The 23938-nt window shown below is 38.6% G+C and overlaps 1 protein-coding gene across 1 annotated transcript in view; it reads right to left on the reverse strand.

Annotated features, from left to right (window-relative positions):
- Positions 1–23335, reverse strand: part of LOC308668901 (cytochrome P450 2J2-like) — a gene marked incomplete at both ends in the record, with an annotated part of 55670 nt that extends 32335 nt beyond the window's left edge. The window contains 4 exons of the mRNA XM_081329168.1: positions 2768–2928; positions 3118–3267; positions 19959–20121; positions 23165–23335. Coding sequence (XP_081185294.1) covers positions 2768–2928; positions 3118–3267; positions 19959–20121; positions 23165–23335 — 645 coding nt within the window. The remainder of the gene's footprint in view (positions 1–2767; positions 2929–3117; positions 3268–19958; positions 20122–23164) is intronic.
- Positions 23336–23938: the final 603 nt, after the last annotated feature.

The raw sequence follows: 23938 nt of genomic DNA on the forward strand, positions 1-23938 counted from the left end.
CAGTTTGGCGGGTCAAATCCCGACTGCCGCGTAACAGAGTGAGCGCCTGTTACTCGTCCCAGCTTCTGCCAACCTAGCAGTTCGAAAGCACGTAAAAATGCAAGTAGAAAAATAGGGACCACTCTGGTGGGAAGGTAACAGCGTTCCGTGCGCCTTTGGTGTCTAGTCATGCCGGCCACATGACCATGGAGACGTCCTTGGACAAGCGCTGGCTCTTCGGCTTTGAAACGGAGATGAGCACCGGCCCCTAGAGTCGGAAACGACTAGCACACATGTGCGGGGGAACCTTTACCTTTTTTTACTGTCATAGATACTAAATTTATGTTGAATTTAATTACGGCAGCAAGACTTTTAGTAGCGAAATATTGGAAGAAAGAGGAACTGCCTACTGTAGAAGAGTGAAATTTTCAAACCTGGCAGAAATGGCAAAGATTTCAGCATATTTGAAAGAACAATCACAACAGAGATATATTGTGGAATGGAGAAAATGGATTGAATATAATCAGAATAAATACGGGACTAAAAAGTTTCGTTTAGCATTTGAATAAATATAAGTTTTATATGATGTATTATTAGTTATTCATTATTGGTTAGTAATTTAGTTATGTTTAAGGGGAGTTAAAGTGCGATAGAACTGCCTACTGTAGAAGAGTGAAATTTTCAAACCTGGCAGAAATGGCAAAGATTTCAGCATATTTGAAAGAACAATCACAACAGAGATATATTGTGGAATGGAGAAAATGGATTGAATATAATCAGAATAAATACGGGACTAAAAAGTTTCGTTTAGCATTTGAATAAATATAAGTTTTATATGATGTATTATTAGTTATTCATTATTGGTTAGTAATTTAGTTATGTTTAAGGGGAGTTAAAGTGCGATAGAATTTAATATGTCTTTTTTTAGTTATTTAGCATATTTTAGCTTAAGTTTGTAAAGTTAATACCCTGTATTCAGCTCTGGGAAGTCCGGGGGGGAGGGGAAGGGAGGGGAAGGGGGAGGGGAGGGGAGGGGGAGGGAGGGAGTTTATGTTTTTAAAAATGTATTTAAAACTTTTCAATAAGAAGAATCGTGTTAGAAGTAGATAGATTATTTTAGAGCTAATATAAAATTCTCTTATTCTCTCATTCTCTCCAGGAGCCTTTGTAATTATGGTAACCTATGGCTAACTGATTTAATAAATTAAACCAACTGGATTCACATGTGTAGGAATAAGCCAGAGAAAGAAATATTTTTGGAAATATTAAATAGGCAAAATATATGTCCCCAAAGGGTCTTAAAGGCAGAAAAGCAAGCCCACTTTATCTTAATAGCCCCAAGCAGAAACTCAACAGAAACCAGCTTTTAGAAATGCAGATGTAATAATCCATTCAGGAAGGTTGGAGCCAGGAATCTAGAAGCTGATGAGACTAAGAAGACAGACCCCTAAAATCTACACATCCAACCAAAACTCTAAAAGACATGACCTTTGGTGACATAATAGAATCAACTCACCATCAGAATACCAAAAGGACACACTGAGACTCAGGTCAAAGTATATGACACAGGAATTACAAAGCCTCAAACAGGAACAGGGAAGGGCCTCAAAAGCCCCAAAAGGTATAAAAACCCACCACTCCCAGCTACATGTGGTCATCTTTCCCAGAGCCATCTTTCTGCCTGGCTCTCCTCTTCAATAAACTACAACCTTCTTTCTAAAGCAGTCTCCATTTTGTTTATTCCCGGCTTGGACTGGACCCTAATGAAGACTTTTCTTGAACACATGGCAGGTTAAATAATGAATTATCTACATGGGTTGAATTTTCGGTCTGTTAGCTTTTCATAACGGAATAACAGGGACCTTCAAGGTCTTCTAGGCTAACACCCAGTTCATGCAAGAGACTCTATATTATTTCAGAGAATGGCTGGCCAATCTCTCCTTTAAAATCTCCAGTGGTGGAGCACCCACAACATCTGGAAGCAAGCCATTCCACTGGTTAATTCTTCTCCCTGTCAGGAAATTTCTCCTTCATTCTAGCTTGGTTCATTCCTTGATTAGTTTCCATCCATTGCTTCGTGTCTTGTCTTAAGAGGCTTTGGAGAGTAGGTTGACCCCCTCTTCTTTGTGGCAACCCTTTAGATATTGTACTGCTACCATGGCACCACTAGTCCTTCTTTTCACTAGATTAAATATACCCAATTCCTGCAGTTGTTCTTCATATGTTTTAGTCTCCTACCCCCTAATCATCTTTGTTGCTCTTCTTTCCACTTTTTCCAGAGTCTAAAGATCTTTTTTATATCATGGCAACCAAAACTGAATGTGATATTGCAAGTGTGGTCTTATCAAGGCCTTATAAATCAGTACTAAGCCTTCATGTGATCTTTATTCTATCCCTCTGTTAATGCAGCCTAGGATGGCATTGGCTTTTCTGGTGGCTGCAGCAAAAGAATTTCTGCATGGAAGCAATGGGCTTAAATCATAATTAAGCAGAAATTGAAAGAACTGTTCAATGTCAGACTGACCCAGGAAGTGTTGGACCATCTTTTATTGAGATATTCTGAGTATTTGTCCCAACTAAACCACTAAGTCAATCGGGTGACACTGGACCAGTCCCTCTCTCTCAGCCCTAGAAAGTGGACAATGGCAAGGAAACTTGACTTGTCTTGGCTACTGGGGATAATAGTACAATAGACAATTTCCAAGGCTTCCTCCGTGAATTCCATTTGTCATTACATGAAAATATTCATGGAAATAGTTTTGTCTCTTGAACAGAAAACATTACTCACCACATGAAAAAAGGTACCACTGAATTTCACAATAAATTCAATTGCTTGAATTAGCTTTTGGAAGTTTTTATCTTCAGGAGCAAACTGTTCTCCAAAACTCAAAGCACATATGACATTAGAAACTGCACTTGTTATTGGAATTGAAGGGTCAAATGGCTGTCCTGCAAATGAAGATATTTCATAATCAATTATTAAAGAACAGGACTTCTATGCAATGAACAACATTATTGGGAACTGCAATTGTTTCAAAAAAATTAAAAAATCTTATCAAATATGTCTGTTCTTATTTGAAATAAACAGAATGGAAAAAAATTCTGCAGACACTTGAGCAATTAGCCCAAATTGCATACCTTTCATTTTTGTAAATTTTTCCACCAACGTCTGAGCTGTGTCTTCTATCTGATGCTCAATGCTCTTCTTCCCCAGGCCCAGCTTCCGCAGAGAAGTGATGCCAATGTGTCGCTGCTGTTTCCAGATGTGGCCATTGGAGAAAACAATACCTGAGGGCATCAGCAGAGAAAGATAAGTGATTCCTGAGGACATTCATGTTTAAAAATAAAACAGGTCTAGAAGTTCTTGCAAACATTTCTATGAATTTCAGGTGGGAATACCAATCCTTTGTGCAATGTTGCCATTTTGTAGGATTCTGGCTATGTTAATTTTTATTATAATAATATTTATTCATGTTGGGAGTCAGATGGACACTGAGAGACACGTGTGGTATTGTGACCACAGTTGCAGTGCTTGTCAGCCTCTATCTTATGTGATTCACATCAAAAGCTTCTAAGATGATGTAAACGTTCACGTACGAGAACATGTTATAGGGACAAGCGACAGGATGTTCTCAATGGCAGTAGAATCCATTTGTAACATTCTCCTACAAGTTCTATGGAGATTCTCAGTCATCATGGTTGTCCCAAAGGTCCTTTTTCAGGAGACAACTGGACTTTCTTGTTTTTCTTTGAAGATGTTTCACTTCTCATCCAAGAAGCTCCTTCAGCTCTGACTGAATTGTGTGAAATGACTGCTGGTCATTTGCATTCTTTTAAAGAGTCATTGATGGCATTTGGAGGTTTACCTGTGTTCTCAGGGTCACCTGAGTAGTGCAAATGGGTGTGGAGCCTACTTGAATGCAGGTTTTTTTCTGCCCTGTATCCCTTCATTGTTGAAGACAAGTGCGGGTTGTTGGGGATGAGTCTGTGATGTCTTCATCTCAAACTGAAGCACTGGATTACTGAGAATCTCCCTAGACATTTGCAGATATTTCATTCCCCAAACTAGCTAACATCATCAGTTCTCTCTTTGACTAGTTTCCACCCACTACAGGTAGTCCTTGACTAACACCAATTTGTTTAGTGACAGTTTGAACTTGCAATGGCACTAAAAAAGTGACTTATGGCCACTTTCACATTTACAAACATGCAGCATTCCCATGCTCACGTGATGCTTTGCAACTGGTTCATATTTATGTCAGTTGCAGTGTCATGAGATCACGTGATCCCATTTTGAGACTTTCTGACATACAAAGTCAATGGGGAAGCCAGTTTCACTTAACAAACTTGTTACTAATTTAACAACTGCTATGATTCCATTCCCCTTCATGGATTACTGCCTTGTTGTGGCGAAGGGGCTTGTGTAATTCAATGAAGCTATGAGCTATGCCGTGCAGGGCCACCCAAGACAGACAAACGTGATCCACTGGAGAAGGAAATGGCAACCCACTCCAGTATCTTTGCCATGAAAACCCTATGGACAGTACCAAAAGGCAATATGATATGACGCTGGAAGATGAGCCCCTCAGGTTGGAAGGCATCCAATATGCTACTGGGGAAGAGCAGAGTGCTAGTACTAGTAGCGCCAGAAAGAATGAAGCGACTGGGCCAAAGCCGAAAGGACGCTCAGCTGTGGATGTGTCTGGTGGTGAAAGGAAAGTCCGATGCTGCAAAGATTTTTTCTCCATAGGAACCTGGAATGTAAGATTCATGAATCAAGGAAAGCTGGACGTAGTCAAACAAGAGATGACTAGACTGAACATCGACATCTTAGGTATCAGCGAACTAAAATGGACAGGAATGGGTGAATTTAATTCAGATGACCATCATGTATACTACTGCGAGAATCGCTCAGAAGAAATGGAGTAGCCTTCACAGTCAATAAAAGAGTAGAAGAAGCAATATTGGGATACAATCCTCAAAATGACAGAATGATCTCAGTTCGAATCCAAGGCAAACCATTTAATATCACAGTAGTCCAAGTCTATGCCCCAACCACCAGTGCTGAAGAGGATGAAATTGACCGGTTCTATGAAGCCCTACAGCACCTTATAGAACTAACACCAAAAAATGATGTCCTTATCATCATGGGGGATTGGAATGCTAAAGTAGGAAGCCAAAAGATAACCGGAATAACAGGCAAGTTTGGCCTTGGAGTACAAAATGAAGCAGGGCACAGGCTGATAGAATTTTGTCAAAAGAATACAATGGTCATAGCAAACACTCTTTTCCAACAACCCAAGAGATGGCTCTACACATGGACATCACCAGACGGTCAACACAGAAATCAGATTGACTATACGCTCTGCAGCCAAAGATGGAGGAGCTCTATACAGTCAGTAAAAACAAGACCAGGAGCTGACTGTGGCTCAGACCATGAGCTTCTCATTGCAAAGTTTAGGCTTAAACTGAAGAAAGTAAGAAAAAGCACTAGACCACTCAGGTATGAATTAAATCATATCCCTGTTGAATATACAGTAGAGGTGACAAATAGATTTAAGGAATTAGATCTGATAGACAGAGTGCCTGAAGAACTATGGACAGAGGTTCGCAACATTGTACAAGAAGTAGCAACCAAAACCATCCCAAAGAAAAAGAAATGCAAGAAAGCAAAATGGCTGTCTGAGGAAGCTTTGCAAATAGCTGAGGAAAGGAGGGAAGCAAAAGGCAAGGGAGAAAAAGAAATATACACCCAATTGAATGCAGAATTCCAGAGAATAGCTAGAAGAGGTAAGAATGCCTTCTTAAATGAACAGTGCAAAGAAATAGAAGAAAACAATAGAATAGGGAGGACCAGAGATCTCTTCAAGAAAATTGGAGAGATATATATACAAAAAACTAAAATGTTGTCTAAAAACATGACAGTATCACAAAAGGCTGTTTTAGAAGAGCTAACGGGATTTGAAATAGTTAAAAGGGTTAAATATTTGGGGATATATTTGTCAGCCTCAAATGTGAAGTTATATAAAAATAATTATGAAAAGCTATGGGGAAAAGTACAAAAAGAATTAGATAGTTGGAAAAAATTACAATTATCTTTATTGGGAAGAATTGCAGCAGTGAAAATGAATGTTTTGCCAAAATTTTTATTTTTATTTCAAATGATACCTATACTTGAAAAGGATTTAAATTTGGAGGAATGGCAAAAAAGAGTTAATAAATTTGTTTGGGCAGGGAAAAAGCCACGAGTTAAATTGAAGATAACGCAAGATACGCGTGAAAGAGGTGGTCTTAAAATGCCTAATTTCAAATTATATTATGAGGCTGCTGCTTTGTCAGCGATAAGTGATTGGTTTAATTTAACACAAGCGAGATTATTAAATCTTGAGGGTCATGATTTGTTATTTGGATGGCATGCATATTTATTGTATGATAAGAAGGTGGATAATGTGTTTAAGATACATATTTTAAGGTATGCTCTGTTGCGAGTTTGGAAAAAGTATAGACATAAGTTAAATTATAAGATACCTATTTGGGCAATACCTAAACACGCAATAGAAAATATAAATGTGGGATTTAAACATGATGTGACTACATATAAGGAAATTTTAAGTTTGGAAAGGAATGTATGGCAATTAAAGTCATATAACATTTTAAAAGAAGAAAAGATTGTACAAACTTGGTTTCAGCATGGGCAATTACAGGCTAGGTGGAAAGAGGACCAGAAAACTGGTTTTTTGATGACTGATGAAAACTTGGTAAAGCAAATTAGAGATCAAGGTCAAGCACATATAAAAAGGATATATCTTGCATTGGTAGAAATTGATTCAGAGATGGAACTTGTTAAAGTTTGTATGATAAAGTGGGCTCAGAACTTTCAAGAAGTTATTACAATGGATACTTGGGAAAAGATTTGGGTGAGAAATGTAAAATTTACACAGGCCCAAAATTTAAGAGACAACTTGTGGCTAAAGGAGTGGTGTAAAGGAGAAGGCTTTGGTTATATTAGTCACGATGTCTGTAGCTGGTCCAATGAAAAAATGTACAAAAGAGATGGTCTGCATCCATCCAAGAAAGGGACTGAGTTACTTAGCAATAAATTCACAGCTTTTCTGAAGGAATATTTAAACTAAACAACAGGGACAGTGAGTTAATTGATACAGAACATCACTGTCCCCAGCAATCTAAGAAGATAGGGGAACTTAGGCACCACACAAGTTATGTAGCAAGTAAACACAGGGTCAGTCATAAAGGACTCAAATGTCTGTACACCAATGCACAGAGTATGAACAGTAAGCAGGGTGAACTAGAAATTCAGGTAAATGAGGGCGGATATGATATTGTTGCCATTACAGAAACATGGTGGGACGAAACCCACAAATGGAACACACAGCTAGAGGGTTTTAAATTATTTAAAAGAAATAGACTAAACAAAAGAGGAGGTGGAGTTGCTCTATATATAAGAAATAACTTTATCTCGACAGAAATAGAGCACAACAATGATGAAAACTGTAAACTTGAATGTATTTGGGTCAATATAAAAGGGAGAAAAAATGACATTGCCATAGGTGTATACTATAGGCCGCCCAACCAAACAGAGGAAATAGATGAACTTTTTGCTAGTCAGTTAACTAAGGTATGTAGGAAGCGCATCACAATAGTAATGGGGGACTTTAATTACCCTGATATCAACTGGGAGACAAATTCTGCACCAAGTGGAAGATCTAACAGATTCCTGACAAACCTAGCAGACAATTTTCTCTCCCAAAAAGTAGAGAAGGGAACTAGGGGATTAGCCATGTTGGATTTAATTCTCACTAACAGAGATGAAATGATAGAAAGTGTCAAAGCCACAGGAACCTTGGGGGGAAGTGATCATGCAATATTGGAATTCAACATTATGCAAGCACAAGCAATAGAATACAGCCAAACTAGAGTCTTGGACTTTAAAAGAGCTAATTTCAATAAACTTAGAGAGACCTTGGGAAGAATTCCATGGATGAGAATCCTAAAGGGGAAAACAAGAAGTTTGGGAAATTTTGAAAAGTGAGATAATAAAGGCCCAGTCTAGCACAATACCAACAAAGAAGAAAAATAACAGCTTTCAAAGGAAAACAGCATGGCTGCATAAAGAACTCTCTGACAAACTGAAAGATAAAAGGGACAAGTATAGGAAGTGGAAAGAGGGGCACATAACTAAGGCAGAATATCAGCAAACAGCCCGTGCCTGCAAAGATGAAGTGAGGAAAGCTAAGGCTCAAAATGAACTAAGGCTTGCAACCAAAGTCAAAAATAACAAAAAAAAGCTTCTTTCAACATATAAGAAAAAAGAAAAAAGTTAAGGAAATGATTGGTCCATTAGTGGGGGAAAGTGGGAAGAAGGTGACAAGCAACAGGGAGAAAGCAGAACTATTTAATTCGTTTTTTGCATCTGTCTTTACACAAAGGGAAAAAACAGTGCAACCTACCAAAACCAGTGCCATAAAAAACAGAATAGAAACGCAAGTTAAGATAGGCAAGAAAATGGTAAGTGAGCACCTGTCCAGCCTAGATGAGTTCAAATCACCAGGACCAGATGGATTACACCCCAAGATTCTCAAGGAACTGGCAGACGTGATCTCAGAACCACTGAGCTATATTTTTCAAAGATCCTGGAGCACTGGGGAACTACCAGAGGACTGGAAGAGAGCTGATGTAGTTCCCATCTTCAAAAAAGGGGAAAAAAACAGATCCAGGAAACTACAGACCTATCAGCCTGACCTCAATACCTGGGAAGATTCTGGAAAAGATAATCAAACAACAAATCAGCGAAAACCTTGATGTGAACAAAGTTATCACTAAAAGCCAACATGGGTTTGTCAAAAACAGATCATGCCAGACAAACCTTATTGCATTCTTTGACCAAGTGACAAAACTAGTGAACCAGATGAATGCTGTAGATTTAATTTACTTGGATTTCAGTAAGGCATTTGATAAAGTAGATCACAACCTACTACTTGATAAGATAGAAAAGTGTGGGTTAGATAGCATCACCACCAGATGGATTCGTAGCTGGCTGACAGGCCGTACTCAGCGCGTGGTCGTCAATGGAACTGCATCTACATGGAAGGAAGTGTGTAGTGGGGTGCCCCAGGGCTCTGTTCTGGGCCCAGTGCTCTTCAACATCTTCATCAATGATTTGGATGAGGGGATAGATGGGGAACTCATCAAATTTGCAGATGACACCAAGCTGGCAGGAATAGCCAATACTCCAGAAGATAGGCTTAAGATACAGGAGGATCTGGACAGACTCGAACACTGGGCACTATCTAAAAAAATGAAATTCAATTGTGAAAAAAGTAAGGTTCGGCATTTAGGCAGGAAAAATCAAATGCACAGGTATAGTATAGGTGGTACCTTGCTCGATAGTAGTAACTGTGACAGGGATCTCGGAGTCCTAGTGGACAATCACTTAAATATGAGCCAGCAGTGTGCTGCAGCTGCCAAAAAAGCCAACACAGTGCTAGGCTGCATTAACAGAGGAATAGAATCAAGATCAAGTGAAGTACTAATACCACTTTACAATGCCTTGGTAAGGCCACCCCTGGAATATTGCATCCAGTTTTGGTCACCGTGATGTAAAAAAGATGTCGAGACTCTAGAAAGAGTACAGAGAAGAGCAACAAAGATGATTGGGGGACTGGAGGCTAGAACAATATAGGGAACGGTTGCTGGAATTGGGTATGTGTAGTTTAATGAAGAGAAGGGTGAGGGGTGACATGATAGCAGTGTTCCAATATCTCAGGGGCCGCCACAAAGAAGAGGGAGCCAAGCTATTCTCCAAAGCACCTGAAATCAGGACCAGAAACAATGGATGGAAACTAGTCAAGGAGAGAAGCAACCTAGAACTAAGGAGAAACTTCCTGACAGTTAGAACAACTAACCAGTGGAACAACCTGCCTCCAGAAGTGGTGAATGCTCCAACACTGGAAGTTTTTAAGAAGAGACTGGACAGCCATTTGTCTGAAATGGTATAGGGTTTCCTGCCTTAGCAGGGGGTTGGACTAGATGACCTCCAAGGTCCCTTCCAACTTCTTCTTCTTCTTCTTCTTCTTCTTCTTCTTCTTCTTCTTCTTCTTCTTCTTATTATTATTATTATTATTATTATTATTATTATTATTATTATTATTATTATTATTATTTTTACAAAATGTTTTATAGGTGGCATTTAGATCCCAAAAAAATTAGCAAGTATGTATCCGAACTGCCAGCCCAAGTGGTGGAGGTGTGGTTGTGAGGATGCAACGTATTTTCATATATGGTGGACTAGTAAAAAGGTTAAAGCTTTTTGGATGAAAATTTGGTGGAATATGCAAAAAATATTCAAGAAAAGGATAAAGTTTTCTCCGCAATTGTTTTTATTGGGTATTATCACAGATACCACCGTTGTAGATATTAAATTGATGTTGAATTTAATTACGGCAGCGAGACTTTTAGTAGCGCAATATTGGAAGAAGGAAGAACTGCCGACTATAGAAGAATGGACTTTAAAAGTTTCTAACTTGGCGGAGATGGCAAAGATCACATCGTATTTGAAAGATCAATCGCAACAGAGATACACTGTGGAGTGGAAGAGATGGATAGATTATATTCAGAATAAATATGGGACTAAAAAGTTTCACTTAGCATTTGAATAAGTAGTGGATTTATATGATGTATAATTAGCTTGTAGTTATTTTATTAAGAGTTAAAGTGCGATAGAATTTAATACCTTATTGTTGTTTGCATATTTTAGATTATGTTTGTTTGTATTTCTATACCCTGTATTTAGCTCTGGGAAGTCGGGGAGGGGGGAGGGGAGGGGAGGGGAGAGTTGGGGAGGTTTGGGGAGAGGGGAGGGGGAGGGGTTTTGTATTTAAAAATGTATTGTAAAACTTTTCAATAAAAAAAAGAAAGAAAATTGGAGAGATGAAGGGAACGTTTCATGCAAAAATGGGCATGATAAAGGACCAAAATGGTAGGGACCTAACAGAGGCAGAAGACATTAAGAAGAGGTGGCAAAATTACACAGAAGAACTATACAAGAATGAGCTTAACGTCCCTGATAATCACAATGAAGTGGTCACTGACCTCGAGCCAGACATCCTAGAATGTGAAGTGAAGTGGGCCTTAGAAAAGCTGAGCAACAACAAAGCTAGTGGAGGTGACAGTATTCCTGCTGAGCTATTCAAAATCTTAAAAGACGATGCAGTAAAAGTGCTACACTCAATTTGCCAGCAAATTTTGAAAACTCAACAGTGGCCACAGGATTGGAAAAGATCAATTTACATTCCAATTCCAAAGAAAGGCAGTGCCAAAGAATGTTCAAACTACCGCACCATTGCACTCATTTCTCATGCTGGTAAAGTTATGCTTAAAATCCTACAAGCTAGACTCCAGCAGTATGTGGACCGAGAACTACCAGAGGTACAAGCAGGATTTCGAAGAGGCAGAGGAACTAGAGATCAAATTGCCAACATACGCTGGATCATGAAGAAAGCTAGAGAGTTCCAATCAAAAATCTAAAGCTTTTGATTGTGTGGATCATAAAAAACTGTAGCAAGTTCTCAAAGAGATGGGCATACCAGACCATCTTATTTGTCTCTTGAGAAACCTATATGTGGGCCAAGAAGCAACAGTGAGAACGGGACATGGAACCACTGATTGGTTCAAAATTGGGAAAGGAGTCCGGCAAGGCTGTATACTGTCGCCCTGCCTATTTAACCTATATGCAGAGCACATCATGAGAAAGGCAGGGTTAGATGAATCAAAAGTTGGAATTAAGATTGCCGGAAGAAATATCAACAACCTAAGATATGCAGATGATACCACTCTAATGGCAGAAACTGAAGAGGAACTAAAGAGCCTCTTGTTGCGGGTGAAGAAGGAGAGTGCAAAACTTGGGTTGAAACTTAACATTAAGAAAACCAAGATCATGGCATCCGGCCCTCTCAATTTCTGGCAAATAGATGGGGAAGAAATGGAGGTAGTGACAGATTTTATTTTCCTGGGCTCCAAGATCACTGCAGATGTGGACTGTAGCCAAGAAATTAAAAGACGCTTGCTCCTGGGGAGGAAAGCCATGGCAAATCTAGAGAGCACACTAAAAAGCGGAGACATCACCATGTCATCTAAAGTGCATATAGTCAAGGCTATGGTCTTCCCAGTTGTAATGTATGGCAGTGAAAGCTGGACCATAAAAAAGGCTGAGCGCCGAAGAATTGAGGCCTTTGAACTGTGGTACTGGAGAAGACTTCTGCAAGTCCCTTGGACTGCAAGGCGATCAAACCGGTCAGTCCTGGAGGAGATCAACCCTGACTGCTCCTTAGAAGGCCAGATCCTGAAGCTAAAACTCAAATACTTTGGCCACCAAATGAGAAGGAAGGACTCACTGGAGAAGAGCCTAATGCTGGGAAAGATTGAGGGCAATAGAAGAAGGGGACGACAGAGAATGAGGTGGCTGGATGGAGTCACTGAAGCGGTAGGCGTGAGCTTAAATGGACTCCAGAAGATGGTAGAGGACAGGAAAGCCTAGAGGAATGTTGTCCATAAGGTCGCGATGAGTTGGACATGACTTCGCAGCTAACAACAACAATGATTCCCTTAACAACTGGTGACCAAAACTGGATGCAGTAGTTTAAATGTGGTCTCATCTGAGTGATGTAAAGCAGTGCTATGAGTTGATGCAGCATAGAATTATACTGGCATTTTTGGCAGCTGCAGCAAATCAATGGCTCACACTTAAGAAGTGGTCCACTAGGACACCTTGATCCCTCTCACAAGCACTACTGTTCAGCCAGGTACCACCTTTTCTATATTTATGCATTTGTTTTTTCCTGGCTAGATGCAGGACAACATGTTTCTCACCTTCGAACGATATCTTGTTGGATAAGGACCAATGCCCAAGTCTGTCCATCCTGAGCCTCATCTTCTCAAGTATTGGCTATTCCCTCTAACTTAATTTCATCTTAAAATCTGATGAGTTTCCCTTCTATCCCCTCTATGAGTTTCCCTTCTATATCCTTGGAGTAAAAATAAATAAAATTTAAAATACATTCTTCTATTCTCTTTAATAAGATCAAAGGATAGCAGAATAAAAAATCTAGCAAGTGAAATAATGTTCATAATATAGCAGTGATGATGAACCTTTTGTGGTTCAAAAGGTAATGATGAACCTTTTGTGTCAAAAATTCACAAAAAGTCTAACTTGTCTCTTCTTTGCCAGTTAGACCTTCTGCCCCAGCCGCTGGTGTCTCTCAGAAAAACTGCCTACCTGAGATAGATTGAAGGTCACACAAGACCTTAAAGGGTGGAAACCTTGGAGAACGCACACCTTGTTCTTGCATGTTTTTGCATGACCCAGAGGCTGCATGAAAGAAGGACACTCTTGTGGGATTTTCAGAGGGTCTGGAGGTCTGATGTGTCACCTGTGACATGCATGTCATAGGTTTGCAATTGTAACATTAGGGGAGATTTCTAAATATTTCATGTGTGTTTAGTTCTAACCACCTTCTTCCCCTCCCAACTCTCAGAGTCAAACAGAGGTATCGATTATCCTTAAAAAGCAGAGTATTGGATTTGTCTCCATCTGAATAGATCTAGAGCAGGGGTGTCAAACTCAATTTCATTGAGGGCCGCATCAGCATTGCGGTTGCCCTCAGGGGGCCGGGTGGGCGTGGCTTACTGGCTGGGCGTGGCTAGAGTGGGTGTGGCCTACTGGGTGGGCGTGGCCAGCTCTACATCCTTCGCATCAAGGGTGCCTATGGGGGCCTGGGCAGGAGTGGGGCAGATCTGAGGGTCTCTGGCAGAAGGAGGGTCTCTGCGCCAGGGCCAAGGCAGTGGGGGCCGTTCCCTCCCTGTTTCCAGGATGGCTTCGCAGGCCACATGAAACCACTTCACAGGCCGGATCCGGCCCCCGGGCCTTGTGTTTGACATGTCTGATCTAGAGTTTGATGTCTGCCTCAGAGGTCTTCTCCTGACCATTCTGGAACTCTAATGCAAGAACCGATGTTTCTTCGCTCATGTTTCATTACAGATAGTCTCAACTTATAACCACAATTAGGACCAGAATTTCCATTGTTAAGCAAGGTAATACTAATACTAATACTAATTAATAATAATAATAATAATAATAATAATAATAATAATAATAATAATAATAATAATAATAATAATAATAAAAATAATAATAATGTTGGAAGGGACCTTGGAGGTCATCTAGTCCAACCCCCTGCTCAGGCAGGAAACCCTATCCCATTTCACACAAGTGGCTGGCCAGTCTTTTCTTAAAAACGTCCAGTGTTGGAGCATTCATCACTTCTGGAGGCAGGTTGTTCCACTGGTTAATTGTTCTAACTGTCAGGAAGTTTCTCCTTAGTCTCTCCTTGACTAGTTTCCATCCGTTGCTTCTTGTCCTGCTTTCAGGTGCTTTGGAGAATAGCTTGACTCCCTCTTCTTTGTGGCAGCCCCTGAGATATTGGAAAACTGCTATCTTGTCACCCCTCACCCTTCTCTTCATTAAACTGCATATATCCAATTCCAGCAACCGTCCCCTATATGTTCTAGCCTCCAGTCCCCCAATCATCTTTGTTGCTCTTCTTTGTACTCTAGTCTCGACATCTTTTTTACATCGTGGTGACCAAAACTAGATGCAGTATTCCAGGGGTGGCCTTACCAAGGCATTGTAAAGTGGTATTAGTACTTCACTTGATCTTGATTCTATCCCTCTGTTAATGCAGCCTAGCACTGTGTTGGCTTTTTTGGCAGCTGCAGCACACTGCTGGCTCATACTTAAGTGATTGTCCACTAGGACTCCGAGATCCCTCTCACAGTTGCTACTATTGAGCAAGGTACCACCTATACTATACCTGCGCATTTGATTTTTCCTGCCTAAATGTAGAACCTTACTTTTTCACAATTGAATTTCATTTTGTTAGATAGTGCCCAGTGTTCAAGTCTGTCCAGATCCTCCTGTATCTTAAGCCTATCTTCTGGAGTATTGGCTGTTCCTGCCAGCTTGGTGTCATCTGCAAATTTGATGAGTTCCCCATCTATCCCCTCATCCAATTCGTTGATGAAGATGTTGAAGAGCACTGGGCCCAGAACAGAGCCCTGCGGTACCCCACTCCACACTTCCTTCCATGTAGATGCAGTTCCACGCTGAGTACGGCCTGTCAGCCAGCTACGAATCCATCTGGCGGTGATGCTATCTAACCCACATTTTTCTATCTTATCAAGTAGTAGGTTGTGATCTACTTTTTCAAATGCTTTACTGAAGTCCAAGTAAATTATATCTACAGCATTCCTCTGGTCCACTAATTTTGTCACTTGGTCAAAGAATGCAATAAGATTTGTCTGACATGATCTGTTTTTGACAAACCCATGTTGGCTTTTAGTAATAACTTTGTTTGCATCAAGGTGCTCGCTGATTCGTTGTTTGATTATCTTTTCCAGAATCTTCCCAGGTATTGAGGTCAGGCTGATAGGTCTGTAATTTCCTGGATCCATTTTTTTTAACTTTTTTGAAGGTGGAAACTACATCAGCTCTCTTCCAGTCCTCTGGTAGCTCCCCAGTGCTCCAGGATCTATGAAAAATATAGTTCAGTGGTTCTGAGATCATGTCTGCCAGTTCCTTGAGAACCTTGGGGTGTAATCCATCTGGTCCTGGTGATTTGAATTCATCTAGGCTGGTTGTTAAGTGACTCATGCCCAATTTTATGACCTCTTTTGAGATGGTTGTTAAGCAAACTCATTGTTTTTAGTCGATTGAAACTTCAAATGGTTGTAAATCAAGAAGTACATGTAGTACTCTCCTCCTAAAACTCTCTCCTTCCAACCACTTTCCCTCCCACCTGGGACTGTTTCTATGTACATGGAGTATATGCTTAGAGCTTAGAATGCTTTTCACAGGCCAGGTATCTTCCTAGCATTTATCAGAAAACTAAAATAGTGGATGGGTCTGGGTGATCATGGATGATGGACGGTGTTGCTACTTTCTCATTCTATCTGAGGTTTAGGAGCTCCGATTGAAGGTATGTAAGTGTTTAAACTGTTATCTTGATTTCAGGTGAGATAATTAAAGCTGCTGATTTTATTCCAATTTTGGAAATTTTATTAGCTTAGAACAGATCCTCAACTAAACCTATTTCTTTTTTTTATTGAAAAGTTTTACAGTAGATTTTAAACATAAATTGCCCCCACCTCCCCATAAAACCCACCCTTCCCTCCTCCTCTACTTTCCCCCCGACTTCCCAGAGCTGAATACAGGGTATTGCATCTAACAAGCTTGAGCTAGAATATGCTAACTATCTACAAATACACTTTAAATCCTATCGCACTTTAACTCCCGTTAAGCATAACTAAACAATAATACATCTTATTAAAGTCTAATACTCATTCATATGCTAAATAAAACTTTTTAGTCCCATATTTATTCAGAATGTAATCAATCCATCTTCTCCATTCTGAAATGTATCTTTGCTGCAATTAACCTTTCAAATATACTGAAATTTTTACCATTTCTACTAAGTTTGAAACTTTTAAAGTCCACTCTTCTATAATAGGCAGATCCTCCTTCTTCCAATATTATGATACCCAAAGTCTTGCTGCCACTATTAAATTCTATTCTATAACAATACAATCTGTAATAATGTTCAACAGAAATAACTGCAAAGAAAACCTTATCTTTTTCTTAAATATCTTCTACGTATTCCACCAAATTTTAATCCAAAAATCCCTTTGCTCTTATAGGTGCATATATTCCAATTAAAAGTATTTTCTTCCCTTCTATTAAGCTTTGTCACCATCTTTTGCAGCTTGAAGCTTTCGGAACATATCTTGCAGATCCATAAACACCTGCCTCTTTGGTCTCACTCCTCCCACTGGTTCGGTATTAGTAGATTCTTGAGCTGTGATTTTAGAATACTATTTCTGTTGTTCTTGTTGTCGTTCCTTTCGTCTGGTTGCAGCCCGTGTCATTATTTGATTCTTTGGCTCTTCTATTAGTACCAGGGGCTGTGCAGTTTCCAAAGTTTGTTGTGCTTCTTTTACAATCAGCGAGGTTATTTCTTCACCATACTGTATTTTTTTCCATTTGAAGCTGTCGCGCTCTTTCTTCCTTTCCTCTTTTGAATTCTGGGAGTGGCGGTGAATCTACTTTCAGTATATTACAATAAAAATCTCTTTCCTTCAGAACTGTATTAAGATGATATCTTGTACCTGCATAGTTCACCACCATCCCAGTTGGTATCTCCCATCTGAACTGGATCTATTGTTTTTTTAATTCATCTACCAAGAAACCAAACTCTTTCCTTTTTCTTAAAATTCTTGATGGAATTTCTTTCAAAATTAGGACCTCTTGATCAGCCACTTTAAATCTGTTATTATAAAAAGTTTGAATAATCACATTTCTAATTGTTCTCTTTGTAAAATAAACAACCACATCTCTTGGTAGTTTTCTTTGCCTGGCAATCCAAGAGTTGACATGAAATATTCTATCTATTTCCCCTATAAAATCTTCAGCTCGCCATCCCAATATAGGTGCCAGGGCATTTGCGAATGTCTCTTCCAAATTTTCTTGTGGGTTTTCTTTCAGACCTCTTATCCTCAAAGCAAACTCCATGTCTCTATATTGTATCATTACCACCTCATCATCAATCTTATACATTTTATTCTCAACTTCACATATTTTAGCTTCCAATATCAAATTATTTTGGTTAATTTCTTCCACACATTCATCCAAATGCTCAATGCAAACTGCCAACCCCTGGCATGCCAATAAAATATCCTTTCTTATTTCCTTATTTTTCTCATTAATGAGCTCTGTAATTTGCTCAGATTGAAGTTTTATCGCCTCTTGTAAGTCTTTTAATGTTAATGTTGATGAGGGTGGTGCGGGGGATGGCATCAAGGTCTGAAATACAGATTATTGTTGAGCTGGTGATGCCCCCGCACCTCTGGAAACAGGAGCTGTAGGCGGTTTAGAAGCCATTTTAACACTCATTAACTTTTGTTTCTCACTTTCACTTTTTCACTCAGTCCTTAAAAAAATCACAGTTCAACTTAGAAACCCAGGTTGCAACATTGTTGCTTTCCTTTTAAATCTCCGAATCTTGTAAATCTCTTTTGTACCAGCTTCAAATGTTTTTTAAAAAAGTCTTTTACAACTTTTAAAAGTTCATTCCAGCGCTATCTTCCTCCCCTTTCTTTTAAATTAAGCTTTGGAGAAGAAGAAAAAAACTCTTCAGAATTAAAGATCTTGTACTTGCAATTTCAGGATTCTCCTGCTTAGCTCTGCCTGCGTCCGAGTAATCCAAAGTTCAATATTGAATGCAGGGATGGTTGCAGTGTCCTGCTCTCTTTTAAAGCCTTAAAACAGAGGAGTCCCCAAGTCCGGAGTTGAATTCAGGCTCCGAGGGAGCTCTCGCCCTTTGCTCCCCAGACTAATCATTCTGGGGATCTAGGGGAGCTCTACCTCTACCTGAATGCTCACCCCCCTCTTCTCCTGAAGGGGGGATTCCCAAACCGCAAAACAGCTGATTGTCACTGTTTTCGTGATTTGAACGGAACAATGGGGCTGACGGTCAAAAATGACCGCCATCGATGTAGCCTTGCCACCCGGAAGTCCCAACTAAACCTATTTCTTATATATAAAGGTAAAGGTTTCCCCACACCTGCGTGCTAGTCGTTTTATAGAAAGTACTGAAAGCTCATGGTTATCTATGTGGGTAATCAGTATGAAATTGGTGCCCTTGGGTGGGTTGGCCATATAGACAGAATTGGTGAAAATCAAATCTGAAGAAAGAGGCAAAATTTGAAGGAAGAGGCAAAATTTGGAAGAAAAAAAAGAGGCAAGATATGAAACAAAGGAAAGGGCTGAAGAGGTAAGGGAAGATTGGGGAGGTTTTCGTTGAATGGGGATGATGAGAGCCTGGAAAAAGAGGTAGATGTTTAGTGAAAAAGAAGTAATATCTTTAAGTCAATATATGAATGTAATGGACAAGATAAAAAGCAGTTGAGGCATGTAATAATTTGGCATAAACTGGATTAGAGCAATATTTATTTTCCTTATTTCATGACTTTAAATCATTTTCTTTATCCTTTACTTACCTTCCTCACCAAGGTATGCATATTATAACTACGGTTTGCATAATATATTAAAGTGACAAAGTATCCTGCACTCATCCAACTCAGTAAACCACAAAACAATATGCAAAAATCTAACTCAGATAACTACTGTCCAACTTTGAGGTATAATTAAGAGAAGGACAAGGGGTGACATAATAGCAGTGTTCCAGTATCTCAGGGGCTGCTCCAAAGAAGAGGGAGTCAAGCTATTCTCCAAAGCACCTGAAGGCAGGACAATAAGCAATGGATGAAAACTCACCAAAGAGAATGTATTTATGTTAAAGGGCAGTTAAAGCACATTATGAATTTGGTTAATTTTATAATTGATAATCTTAGTTAGAATATGATTATTATATCTATAACCCTGTATTCAGCTCTGGGAAGTGGGGGGGAAGGGGGGTGGTTTGGGGTGGGTGGGTTTTGGGGATGTGTATTGTAAAAAATTTTTTGTAAAACTCTTTAATAAAAGAAAAAAGAAAACTCACCAAAGAGAGAAGCAGCCTAGAACTAAGGAGAAATTTCCTGACAGTTAGAACAATTAACCAGTGGAACAACCTGCCTCCAGAAGCTGTGAATGCTCCAACACTGGAAGTTTTTAAGAAGAGACTGGACAGCCATTTGTCTGAAATGGTGTAGGGTTTCCTGCTTAAGCAGGGGGTTGGACTAGATGACCTGCAAAGTCCCTTCCAACTTTATTATTATTATTATTATTATTATTATTATTATTATTATTATTATTATTATTATTATTATTATTATTATTATTATTATTATTATTATTATTACAAATGGTAACAGTGGTTATTTAGATACAATTCCTTGCTATTTGCACTTACCCCTTTTTTTCCCCAAAGCGGTAATGAAAGCATCCTCTGGTCTATCAGAGAATTCCTCTGGGAAGCTCTTCATTACTTCTTTCACAGTTTTGAATCCAGACAGCACTACTACAAGGCGATGTCCAAACCACATGGAGTATATATTTCCATATCGTTTTACAGGCTGCCAAGTAAATCAAAGTTGAGAAATGTTATAATCAAATAAAACCCTAAATGGTCCTTGGTGCTTTCTGAGCTTGCTTGTTTTCATTTCTTTCATTTAATTATGCTAATTAGGTAACACCATCCGTGCAAGTAAGGAGTGCTGTTTCCTGTCACTTTATGTCCTGATGTCTTTCATTTCTGGGTGGGTGGGGGCAGATTCTTCAGTGGGGCTGTTTACTAATGGCTCTGTGGCAGTTTCTTGATTGGGGTATTGCTTACTTGATTGTTGGTCTGAAGGTGACCTTGGAGTTAATCTATGCTGATCTGAGTGCTAATTACTGGTGGAGAAGTGCTCCAATCTCTTTCTCTTCTGGGCTGATTGTATCCTTTCAAAAGTCAATAAATGTTGTTAATCTCTATGTGATCTATTGATTATGTATCTACGTGTCTATTGAGCATTGATTATTTATAGTTAATATGCCACTTACAGTCTTTCCTAAATCCTCACTTCTAAGATTTTTCACCATATGCGATTATCTGCTCTTTGAAAATTTATTCCCTCCACCCCCAGATTTCTGCCAAAAACTTCTGCGCTTGTATTTCCTTTATTTTCCTGGGCTGTGCCTTTCTCTTTGTTTCTGCTTGAAACATCTATTTCCTCCATTCCCCCTTGCCTTGGATGAGAGATGGCCTTCTCACTGCCCAATCCTCCTGTGATTGACAGATATGTGAGCCACGGCTTGTCTATGAGTCACATCCTTTGAACACCACCCTTTGGATGGTCTTCAGAGGCTTTCTCAGCCTCTCTGCCTTCTGCTTTTTTCAGCCACCCACACCTCAAATTTCCAACTGCAGTTATATTGAGAGAACATTCTAGAGACTTGGGCTGCTGAATTAAACCTGAATTAAAATTGGCCACAAGAGTAGTATTATCCATATGAATTATTAGGTATGTTGTTAAAATAATTGACTGGCTGTCTTTCTTTCTTTCTTTTTGTTCTATTTTTATTTTATTCACAGAAAAAGTTAAAATACAACACTCCAAAAATATTTAAAAAAACAAAGAAAAAGCAAACATTTTTAAAAGTGCATTAAAAAAGAAAAAGTAACACACATACACATATTATCCCCCCTAGCTGTATAGATTAATTCATTGCTACAATATTAGTTTTCCACCCCTTGAGAAACTGCCCCCCAATTTTTAACTTCTAAATCTATTTGCAAATTGTTAACCTGTCATCTATATACAGTATTATATTGAGAAAGTAGATAATAATAATAATAATAATAATAATAATAATAATAATAATAATAATAATAATAATAATAATAATGGCAAAATTAAAGTTTCAAAATCCTCTGTTAAGAAATTGTTATTTTAATCAACTCATAGAAAATCTACCATGGCATCTTATCTATCCCAAATCATCCCAAGACTTAACAGTAATTCATCCTAGATTAAATATCAACATTTATTTCTCAATACTAAATCCTTTCAATATTTGTCTGGTTAAAAATAATAAATTCAATCTCCAAAGTTGGTCTATCTACCCAAAAAGGTCCTAATGAAATTGTTTTCCAGTTAAGTGTGATAAATCCATTCCCCAAATTGCCTTCAATCCTCCTAGGGAAAATGAATTTATCACTTCTCCACTCAGTTAGGTTTCTGCTGTTGTAAAAGAATTCAGACTTGAACTTCATGGAGGTGTATGCAATCAACTCAAGTCAGTTCTCAATCTGTACAGTCCATATTTCTTAGAAATGAATCTGCTGCTTTCAAACCACATTCCTTTTCTGAATTTAATTTATCCACAGCTACATGCATCTGAATATTTTCCAAAGACATTATGATTTCATCAAAGTTTTTAAAAAGGCTTTCAAAACTAAGGATTGCACGTTATCAAAATTTTTATTAGATATCATACAGATTTGCTGGTCTCTAATCTGATACATTGTTGCTTTGTGTAATTTAGCAATGATACATGAAAGAAAACATTTAAGACAAAATCCAGAAGCAAAGTAAGAAGTATATAATGAAGCAGGGGAAATATTTTCTGGATATTTTGATGGAAAGTTAAAAGAAAAAGAAGAAAATAAGCTCCAAATATTTTGCAAAATTAATAAAATGCAAAAACTCTGTGGTGAGAGTCCAATACAGATGTAAATCAAGTGAAAGTATTTCCAATATTCAAGAACATGCTATATTTCCTTACAGAAAAGCAAACCTTATTCAAAACAACCACATAAATCAAAGAGAAAAAGAAAAAAAAAGAAGTTATAAAGTCCAAAAAGGGGTTAAAATAAATCAGCATTCTGCCAGCAGTCTACTTTTAAAGATAAAAGGCAAAGTAAAACAAAAGATTCAAAAAGTGAAGGTAAAACCCAGGGATGCTTAAGAAAATGAACTGCTGAGAGGAAGATGGATGATTGGTAACTTTCTGATCATTCAACGGGGACCTGGAATCTTCACAACTCCCCTTCATGAGCTCTCTTGGCTCATTCCTAAGTGCTCTCATTCAAATCCAGGGAGCAGCAGTGCTAGAGAACCAGCTTTGGAAGCAAAATCAGCAGATTGTCGGCAGGAAAATGAAAAAAATCCTACCATTCAATAGTCAAATTTAAGAGGAAATACTTCCTTGTAATATCATGACTCATGCAGATAGTGGAAATAGATTTTAGTCTAGAACAAAGATCCATAGAGCTTTTGAAATCGTTACAAAATGTCTAGCTTCATTTAGGCAGAATGAAGGAGAAACCACCCTTCTCTGAAGAACTGGTTCCATTATCAAACATTTCTTGGTAAGACTGAACTGGAATCTGCTGCCTAAAAACTCAGCCCCATTGATTTCACATCCTGCTCTGTGAAATGGTGATCAGCAGGTCTTGGCTTGGATAGTCTGACATGAAGAGGAAAATAATCAAGAGTCATTACTATCATTTAATTAATTATATTCCTCATCAGACAAGAATATTTACTAGGTTAATACATTTTTCTACATTTATGTTACAAATAATTGAGAATGACTTTATATATTGTTGATTAATTATTTAGAATGAAATACCTTCCGAAAATAATCTTCACAAAGCCAAAATCCATAAGCCCACAAGTTCCCAATGAGGGGTAGAACCAAAGAACCAGGAGGCAAATGTCTTCGGGTCCAAATTTGTCTCAGGAAGTTGTGAATCAGCAGAGCAAGCAGCAAAACAAAGAAAATTGTCGCTACAGCCATCATTTTTATGAACTTTTTTTTCTTTGATCCTCACTTGTGGATTTGAAAATGGTTGCATCCTTTTGTCTGATGCTTTTTTCTCCCTGTTTTATATACTCCATTGATGGGAAACAAATAGCAACATGATGCTGATGCTCTGCCTCATTTGTGATGGAACTTTGTCAAGAAGATATTATCACACTAACTCAGGTTAATGAGGTTGCCTCTGACCATGTCCCACAAAATTAACAGAGGGAGAGATTATTATTTTTTAAAGTCAAGGGTTGTGTAATCCATTTTGTTGCAAACATTATAGTATGCCAGAATAATTTTAAAATCATAGTATACCTCATGGCCCAAGAGATAATATCTAGTCCAGGATTATATCTCATATATATCCTTGCATTTCCAGCTTTAGGATATTATCATAAAACTACCTCAATTTTGCTTAGAAATAAGGGAATGTCTTCATGAAGGCTTCATACAGTTCAGGACCATTTCTGGTGCTGTGCAGCCTTTTGTAACTAAACTAAGTGTAATCCTTGTGCTAACAAGAAGGGCTGTTGTAATAGATTCTGCAACATCTGTTATTGATTGAAAGATGCCCTTAATCCAAGCATCTAATTA

The sequence above is a fragment of the Vipera berus genome, assembly GCF_964194415.1.
Source record: "Vipera berus genome assembly, chromosome: 5".
In the NCBI taxonomy this organism is placed as follows: Eukaryota; Metazoa; Chordata; class Lepidosauria; order Squamata; family Viperidae; genus Vipera; species Vipera berus.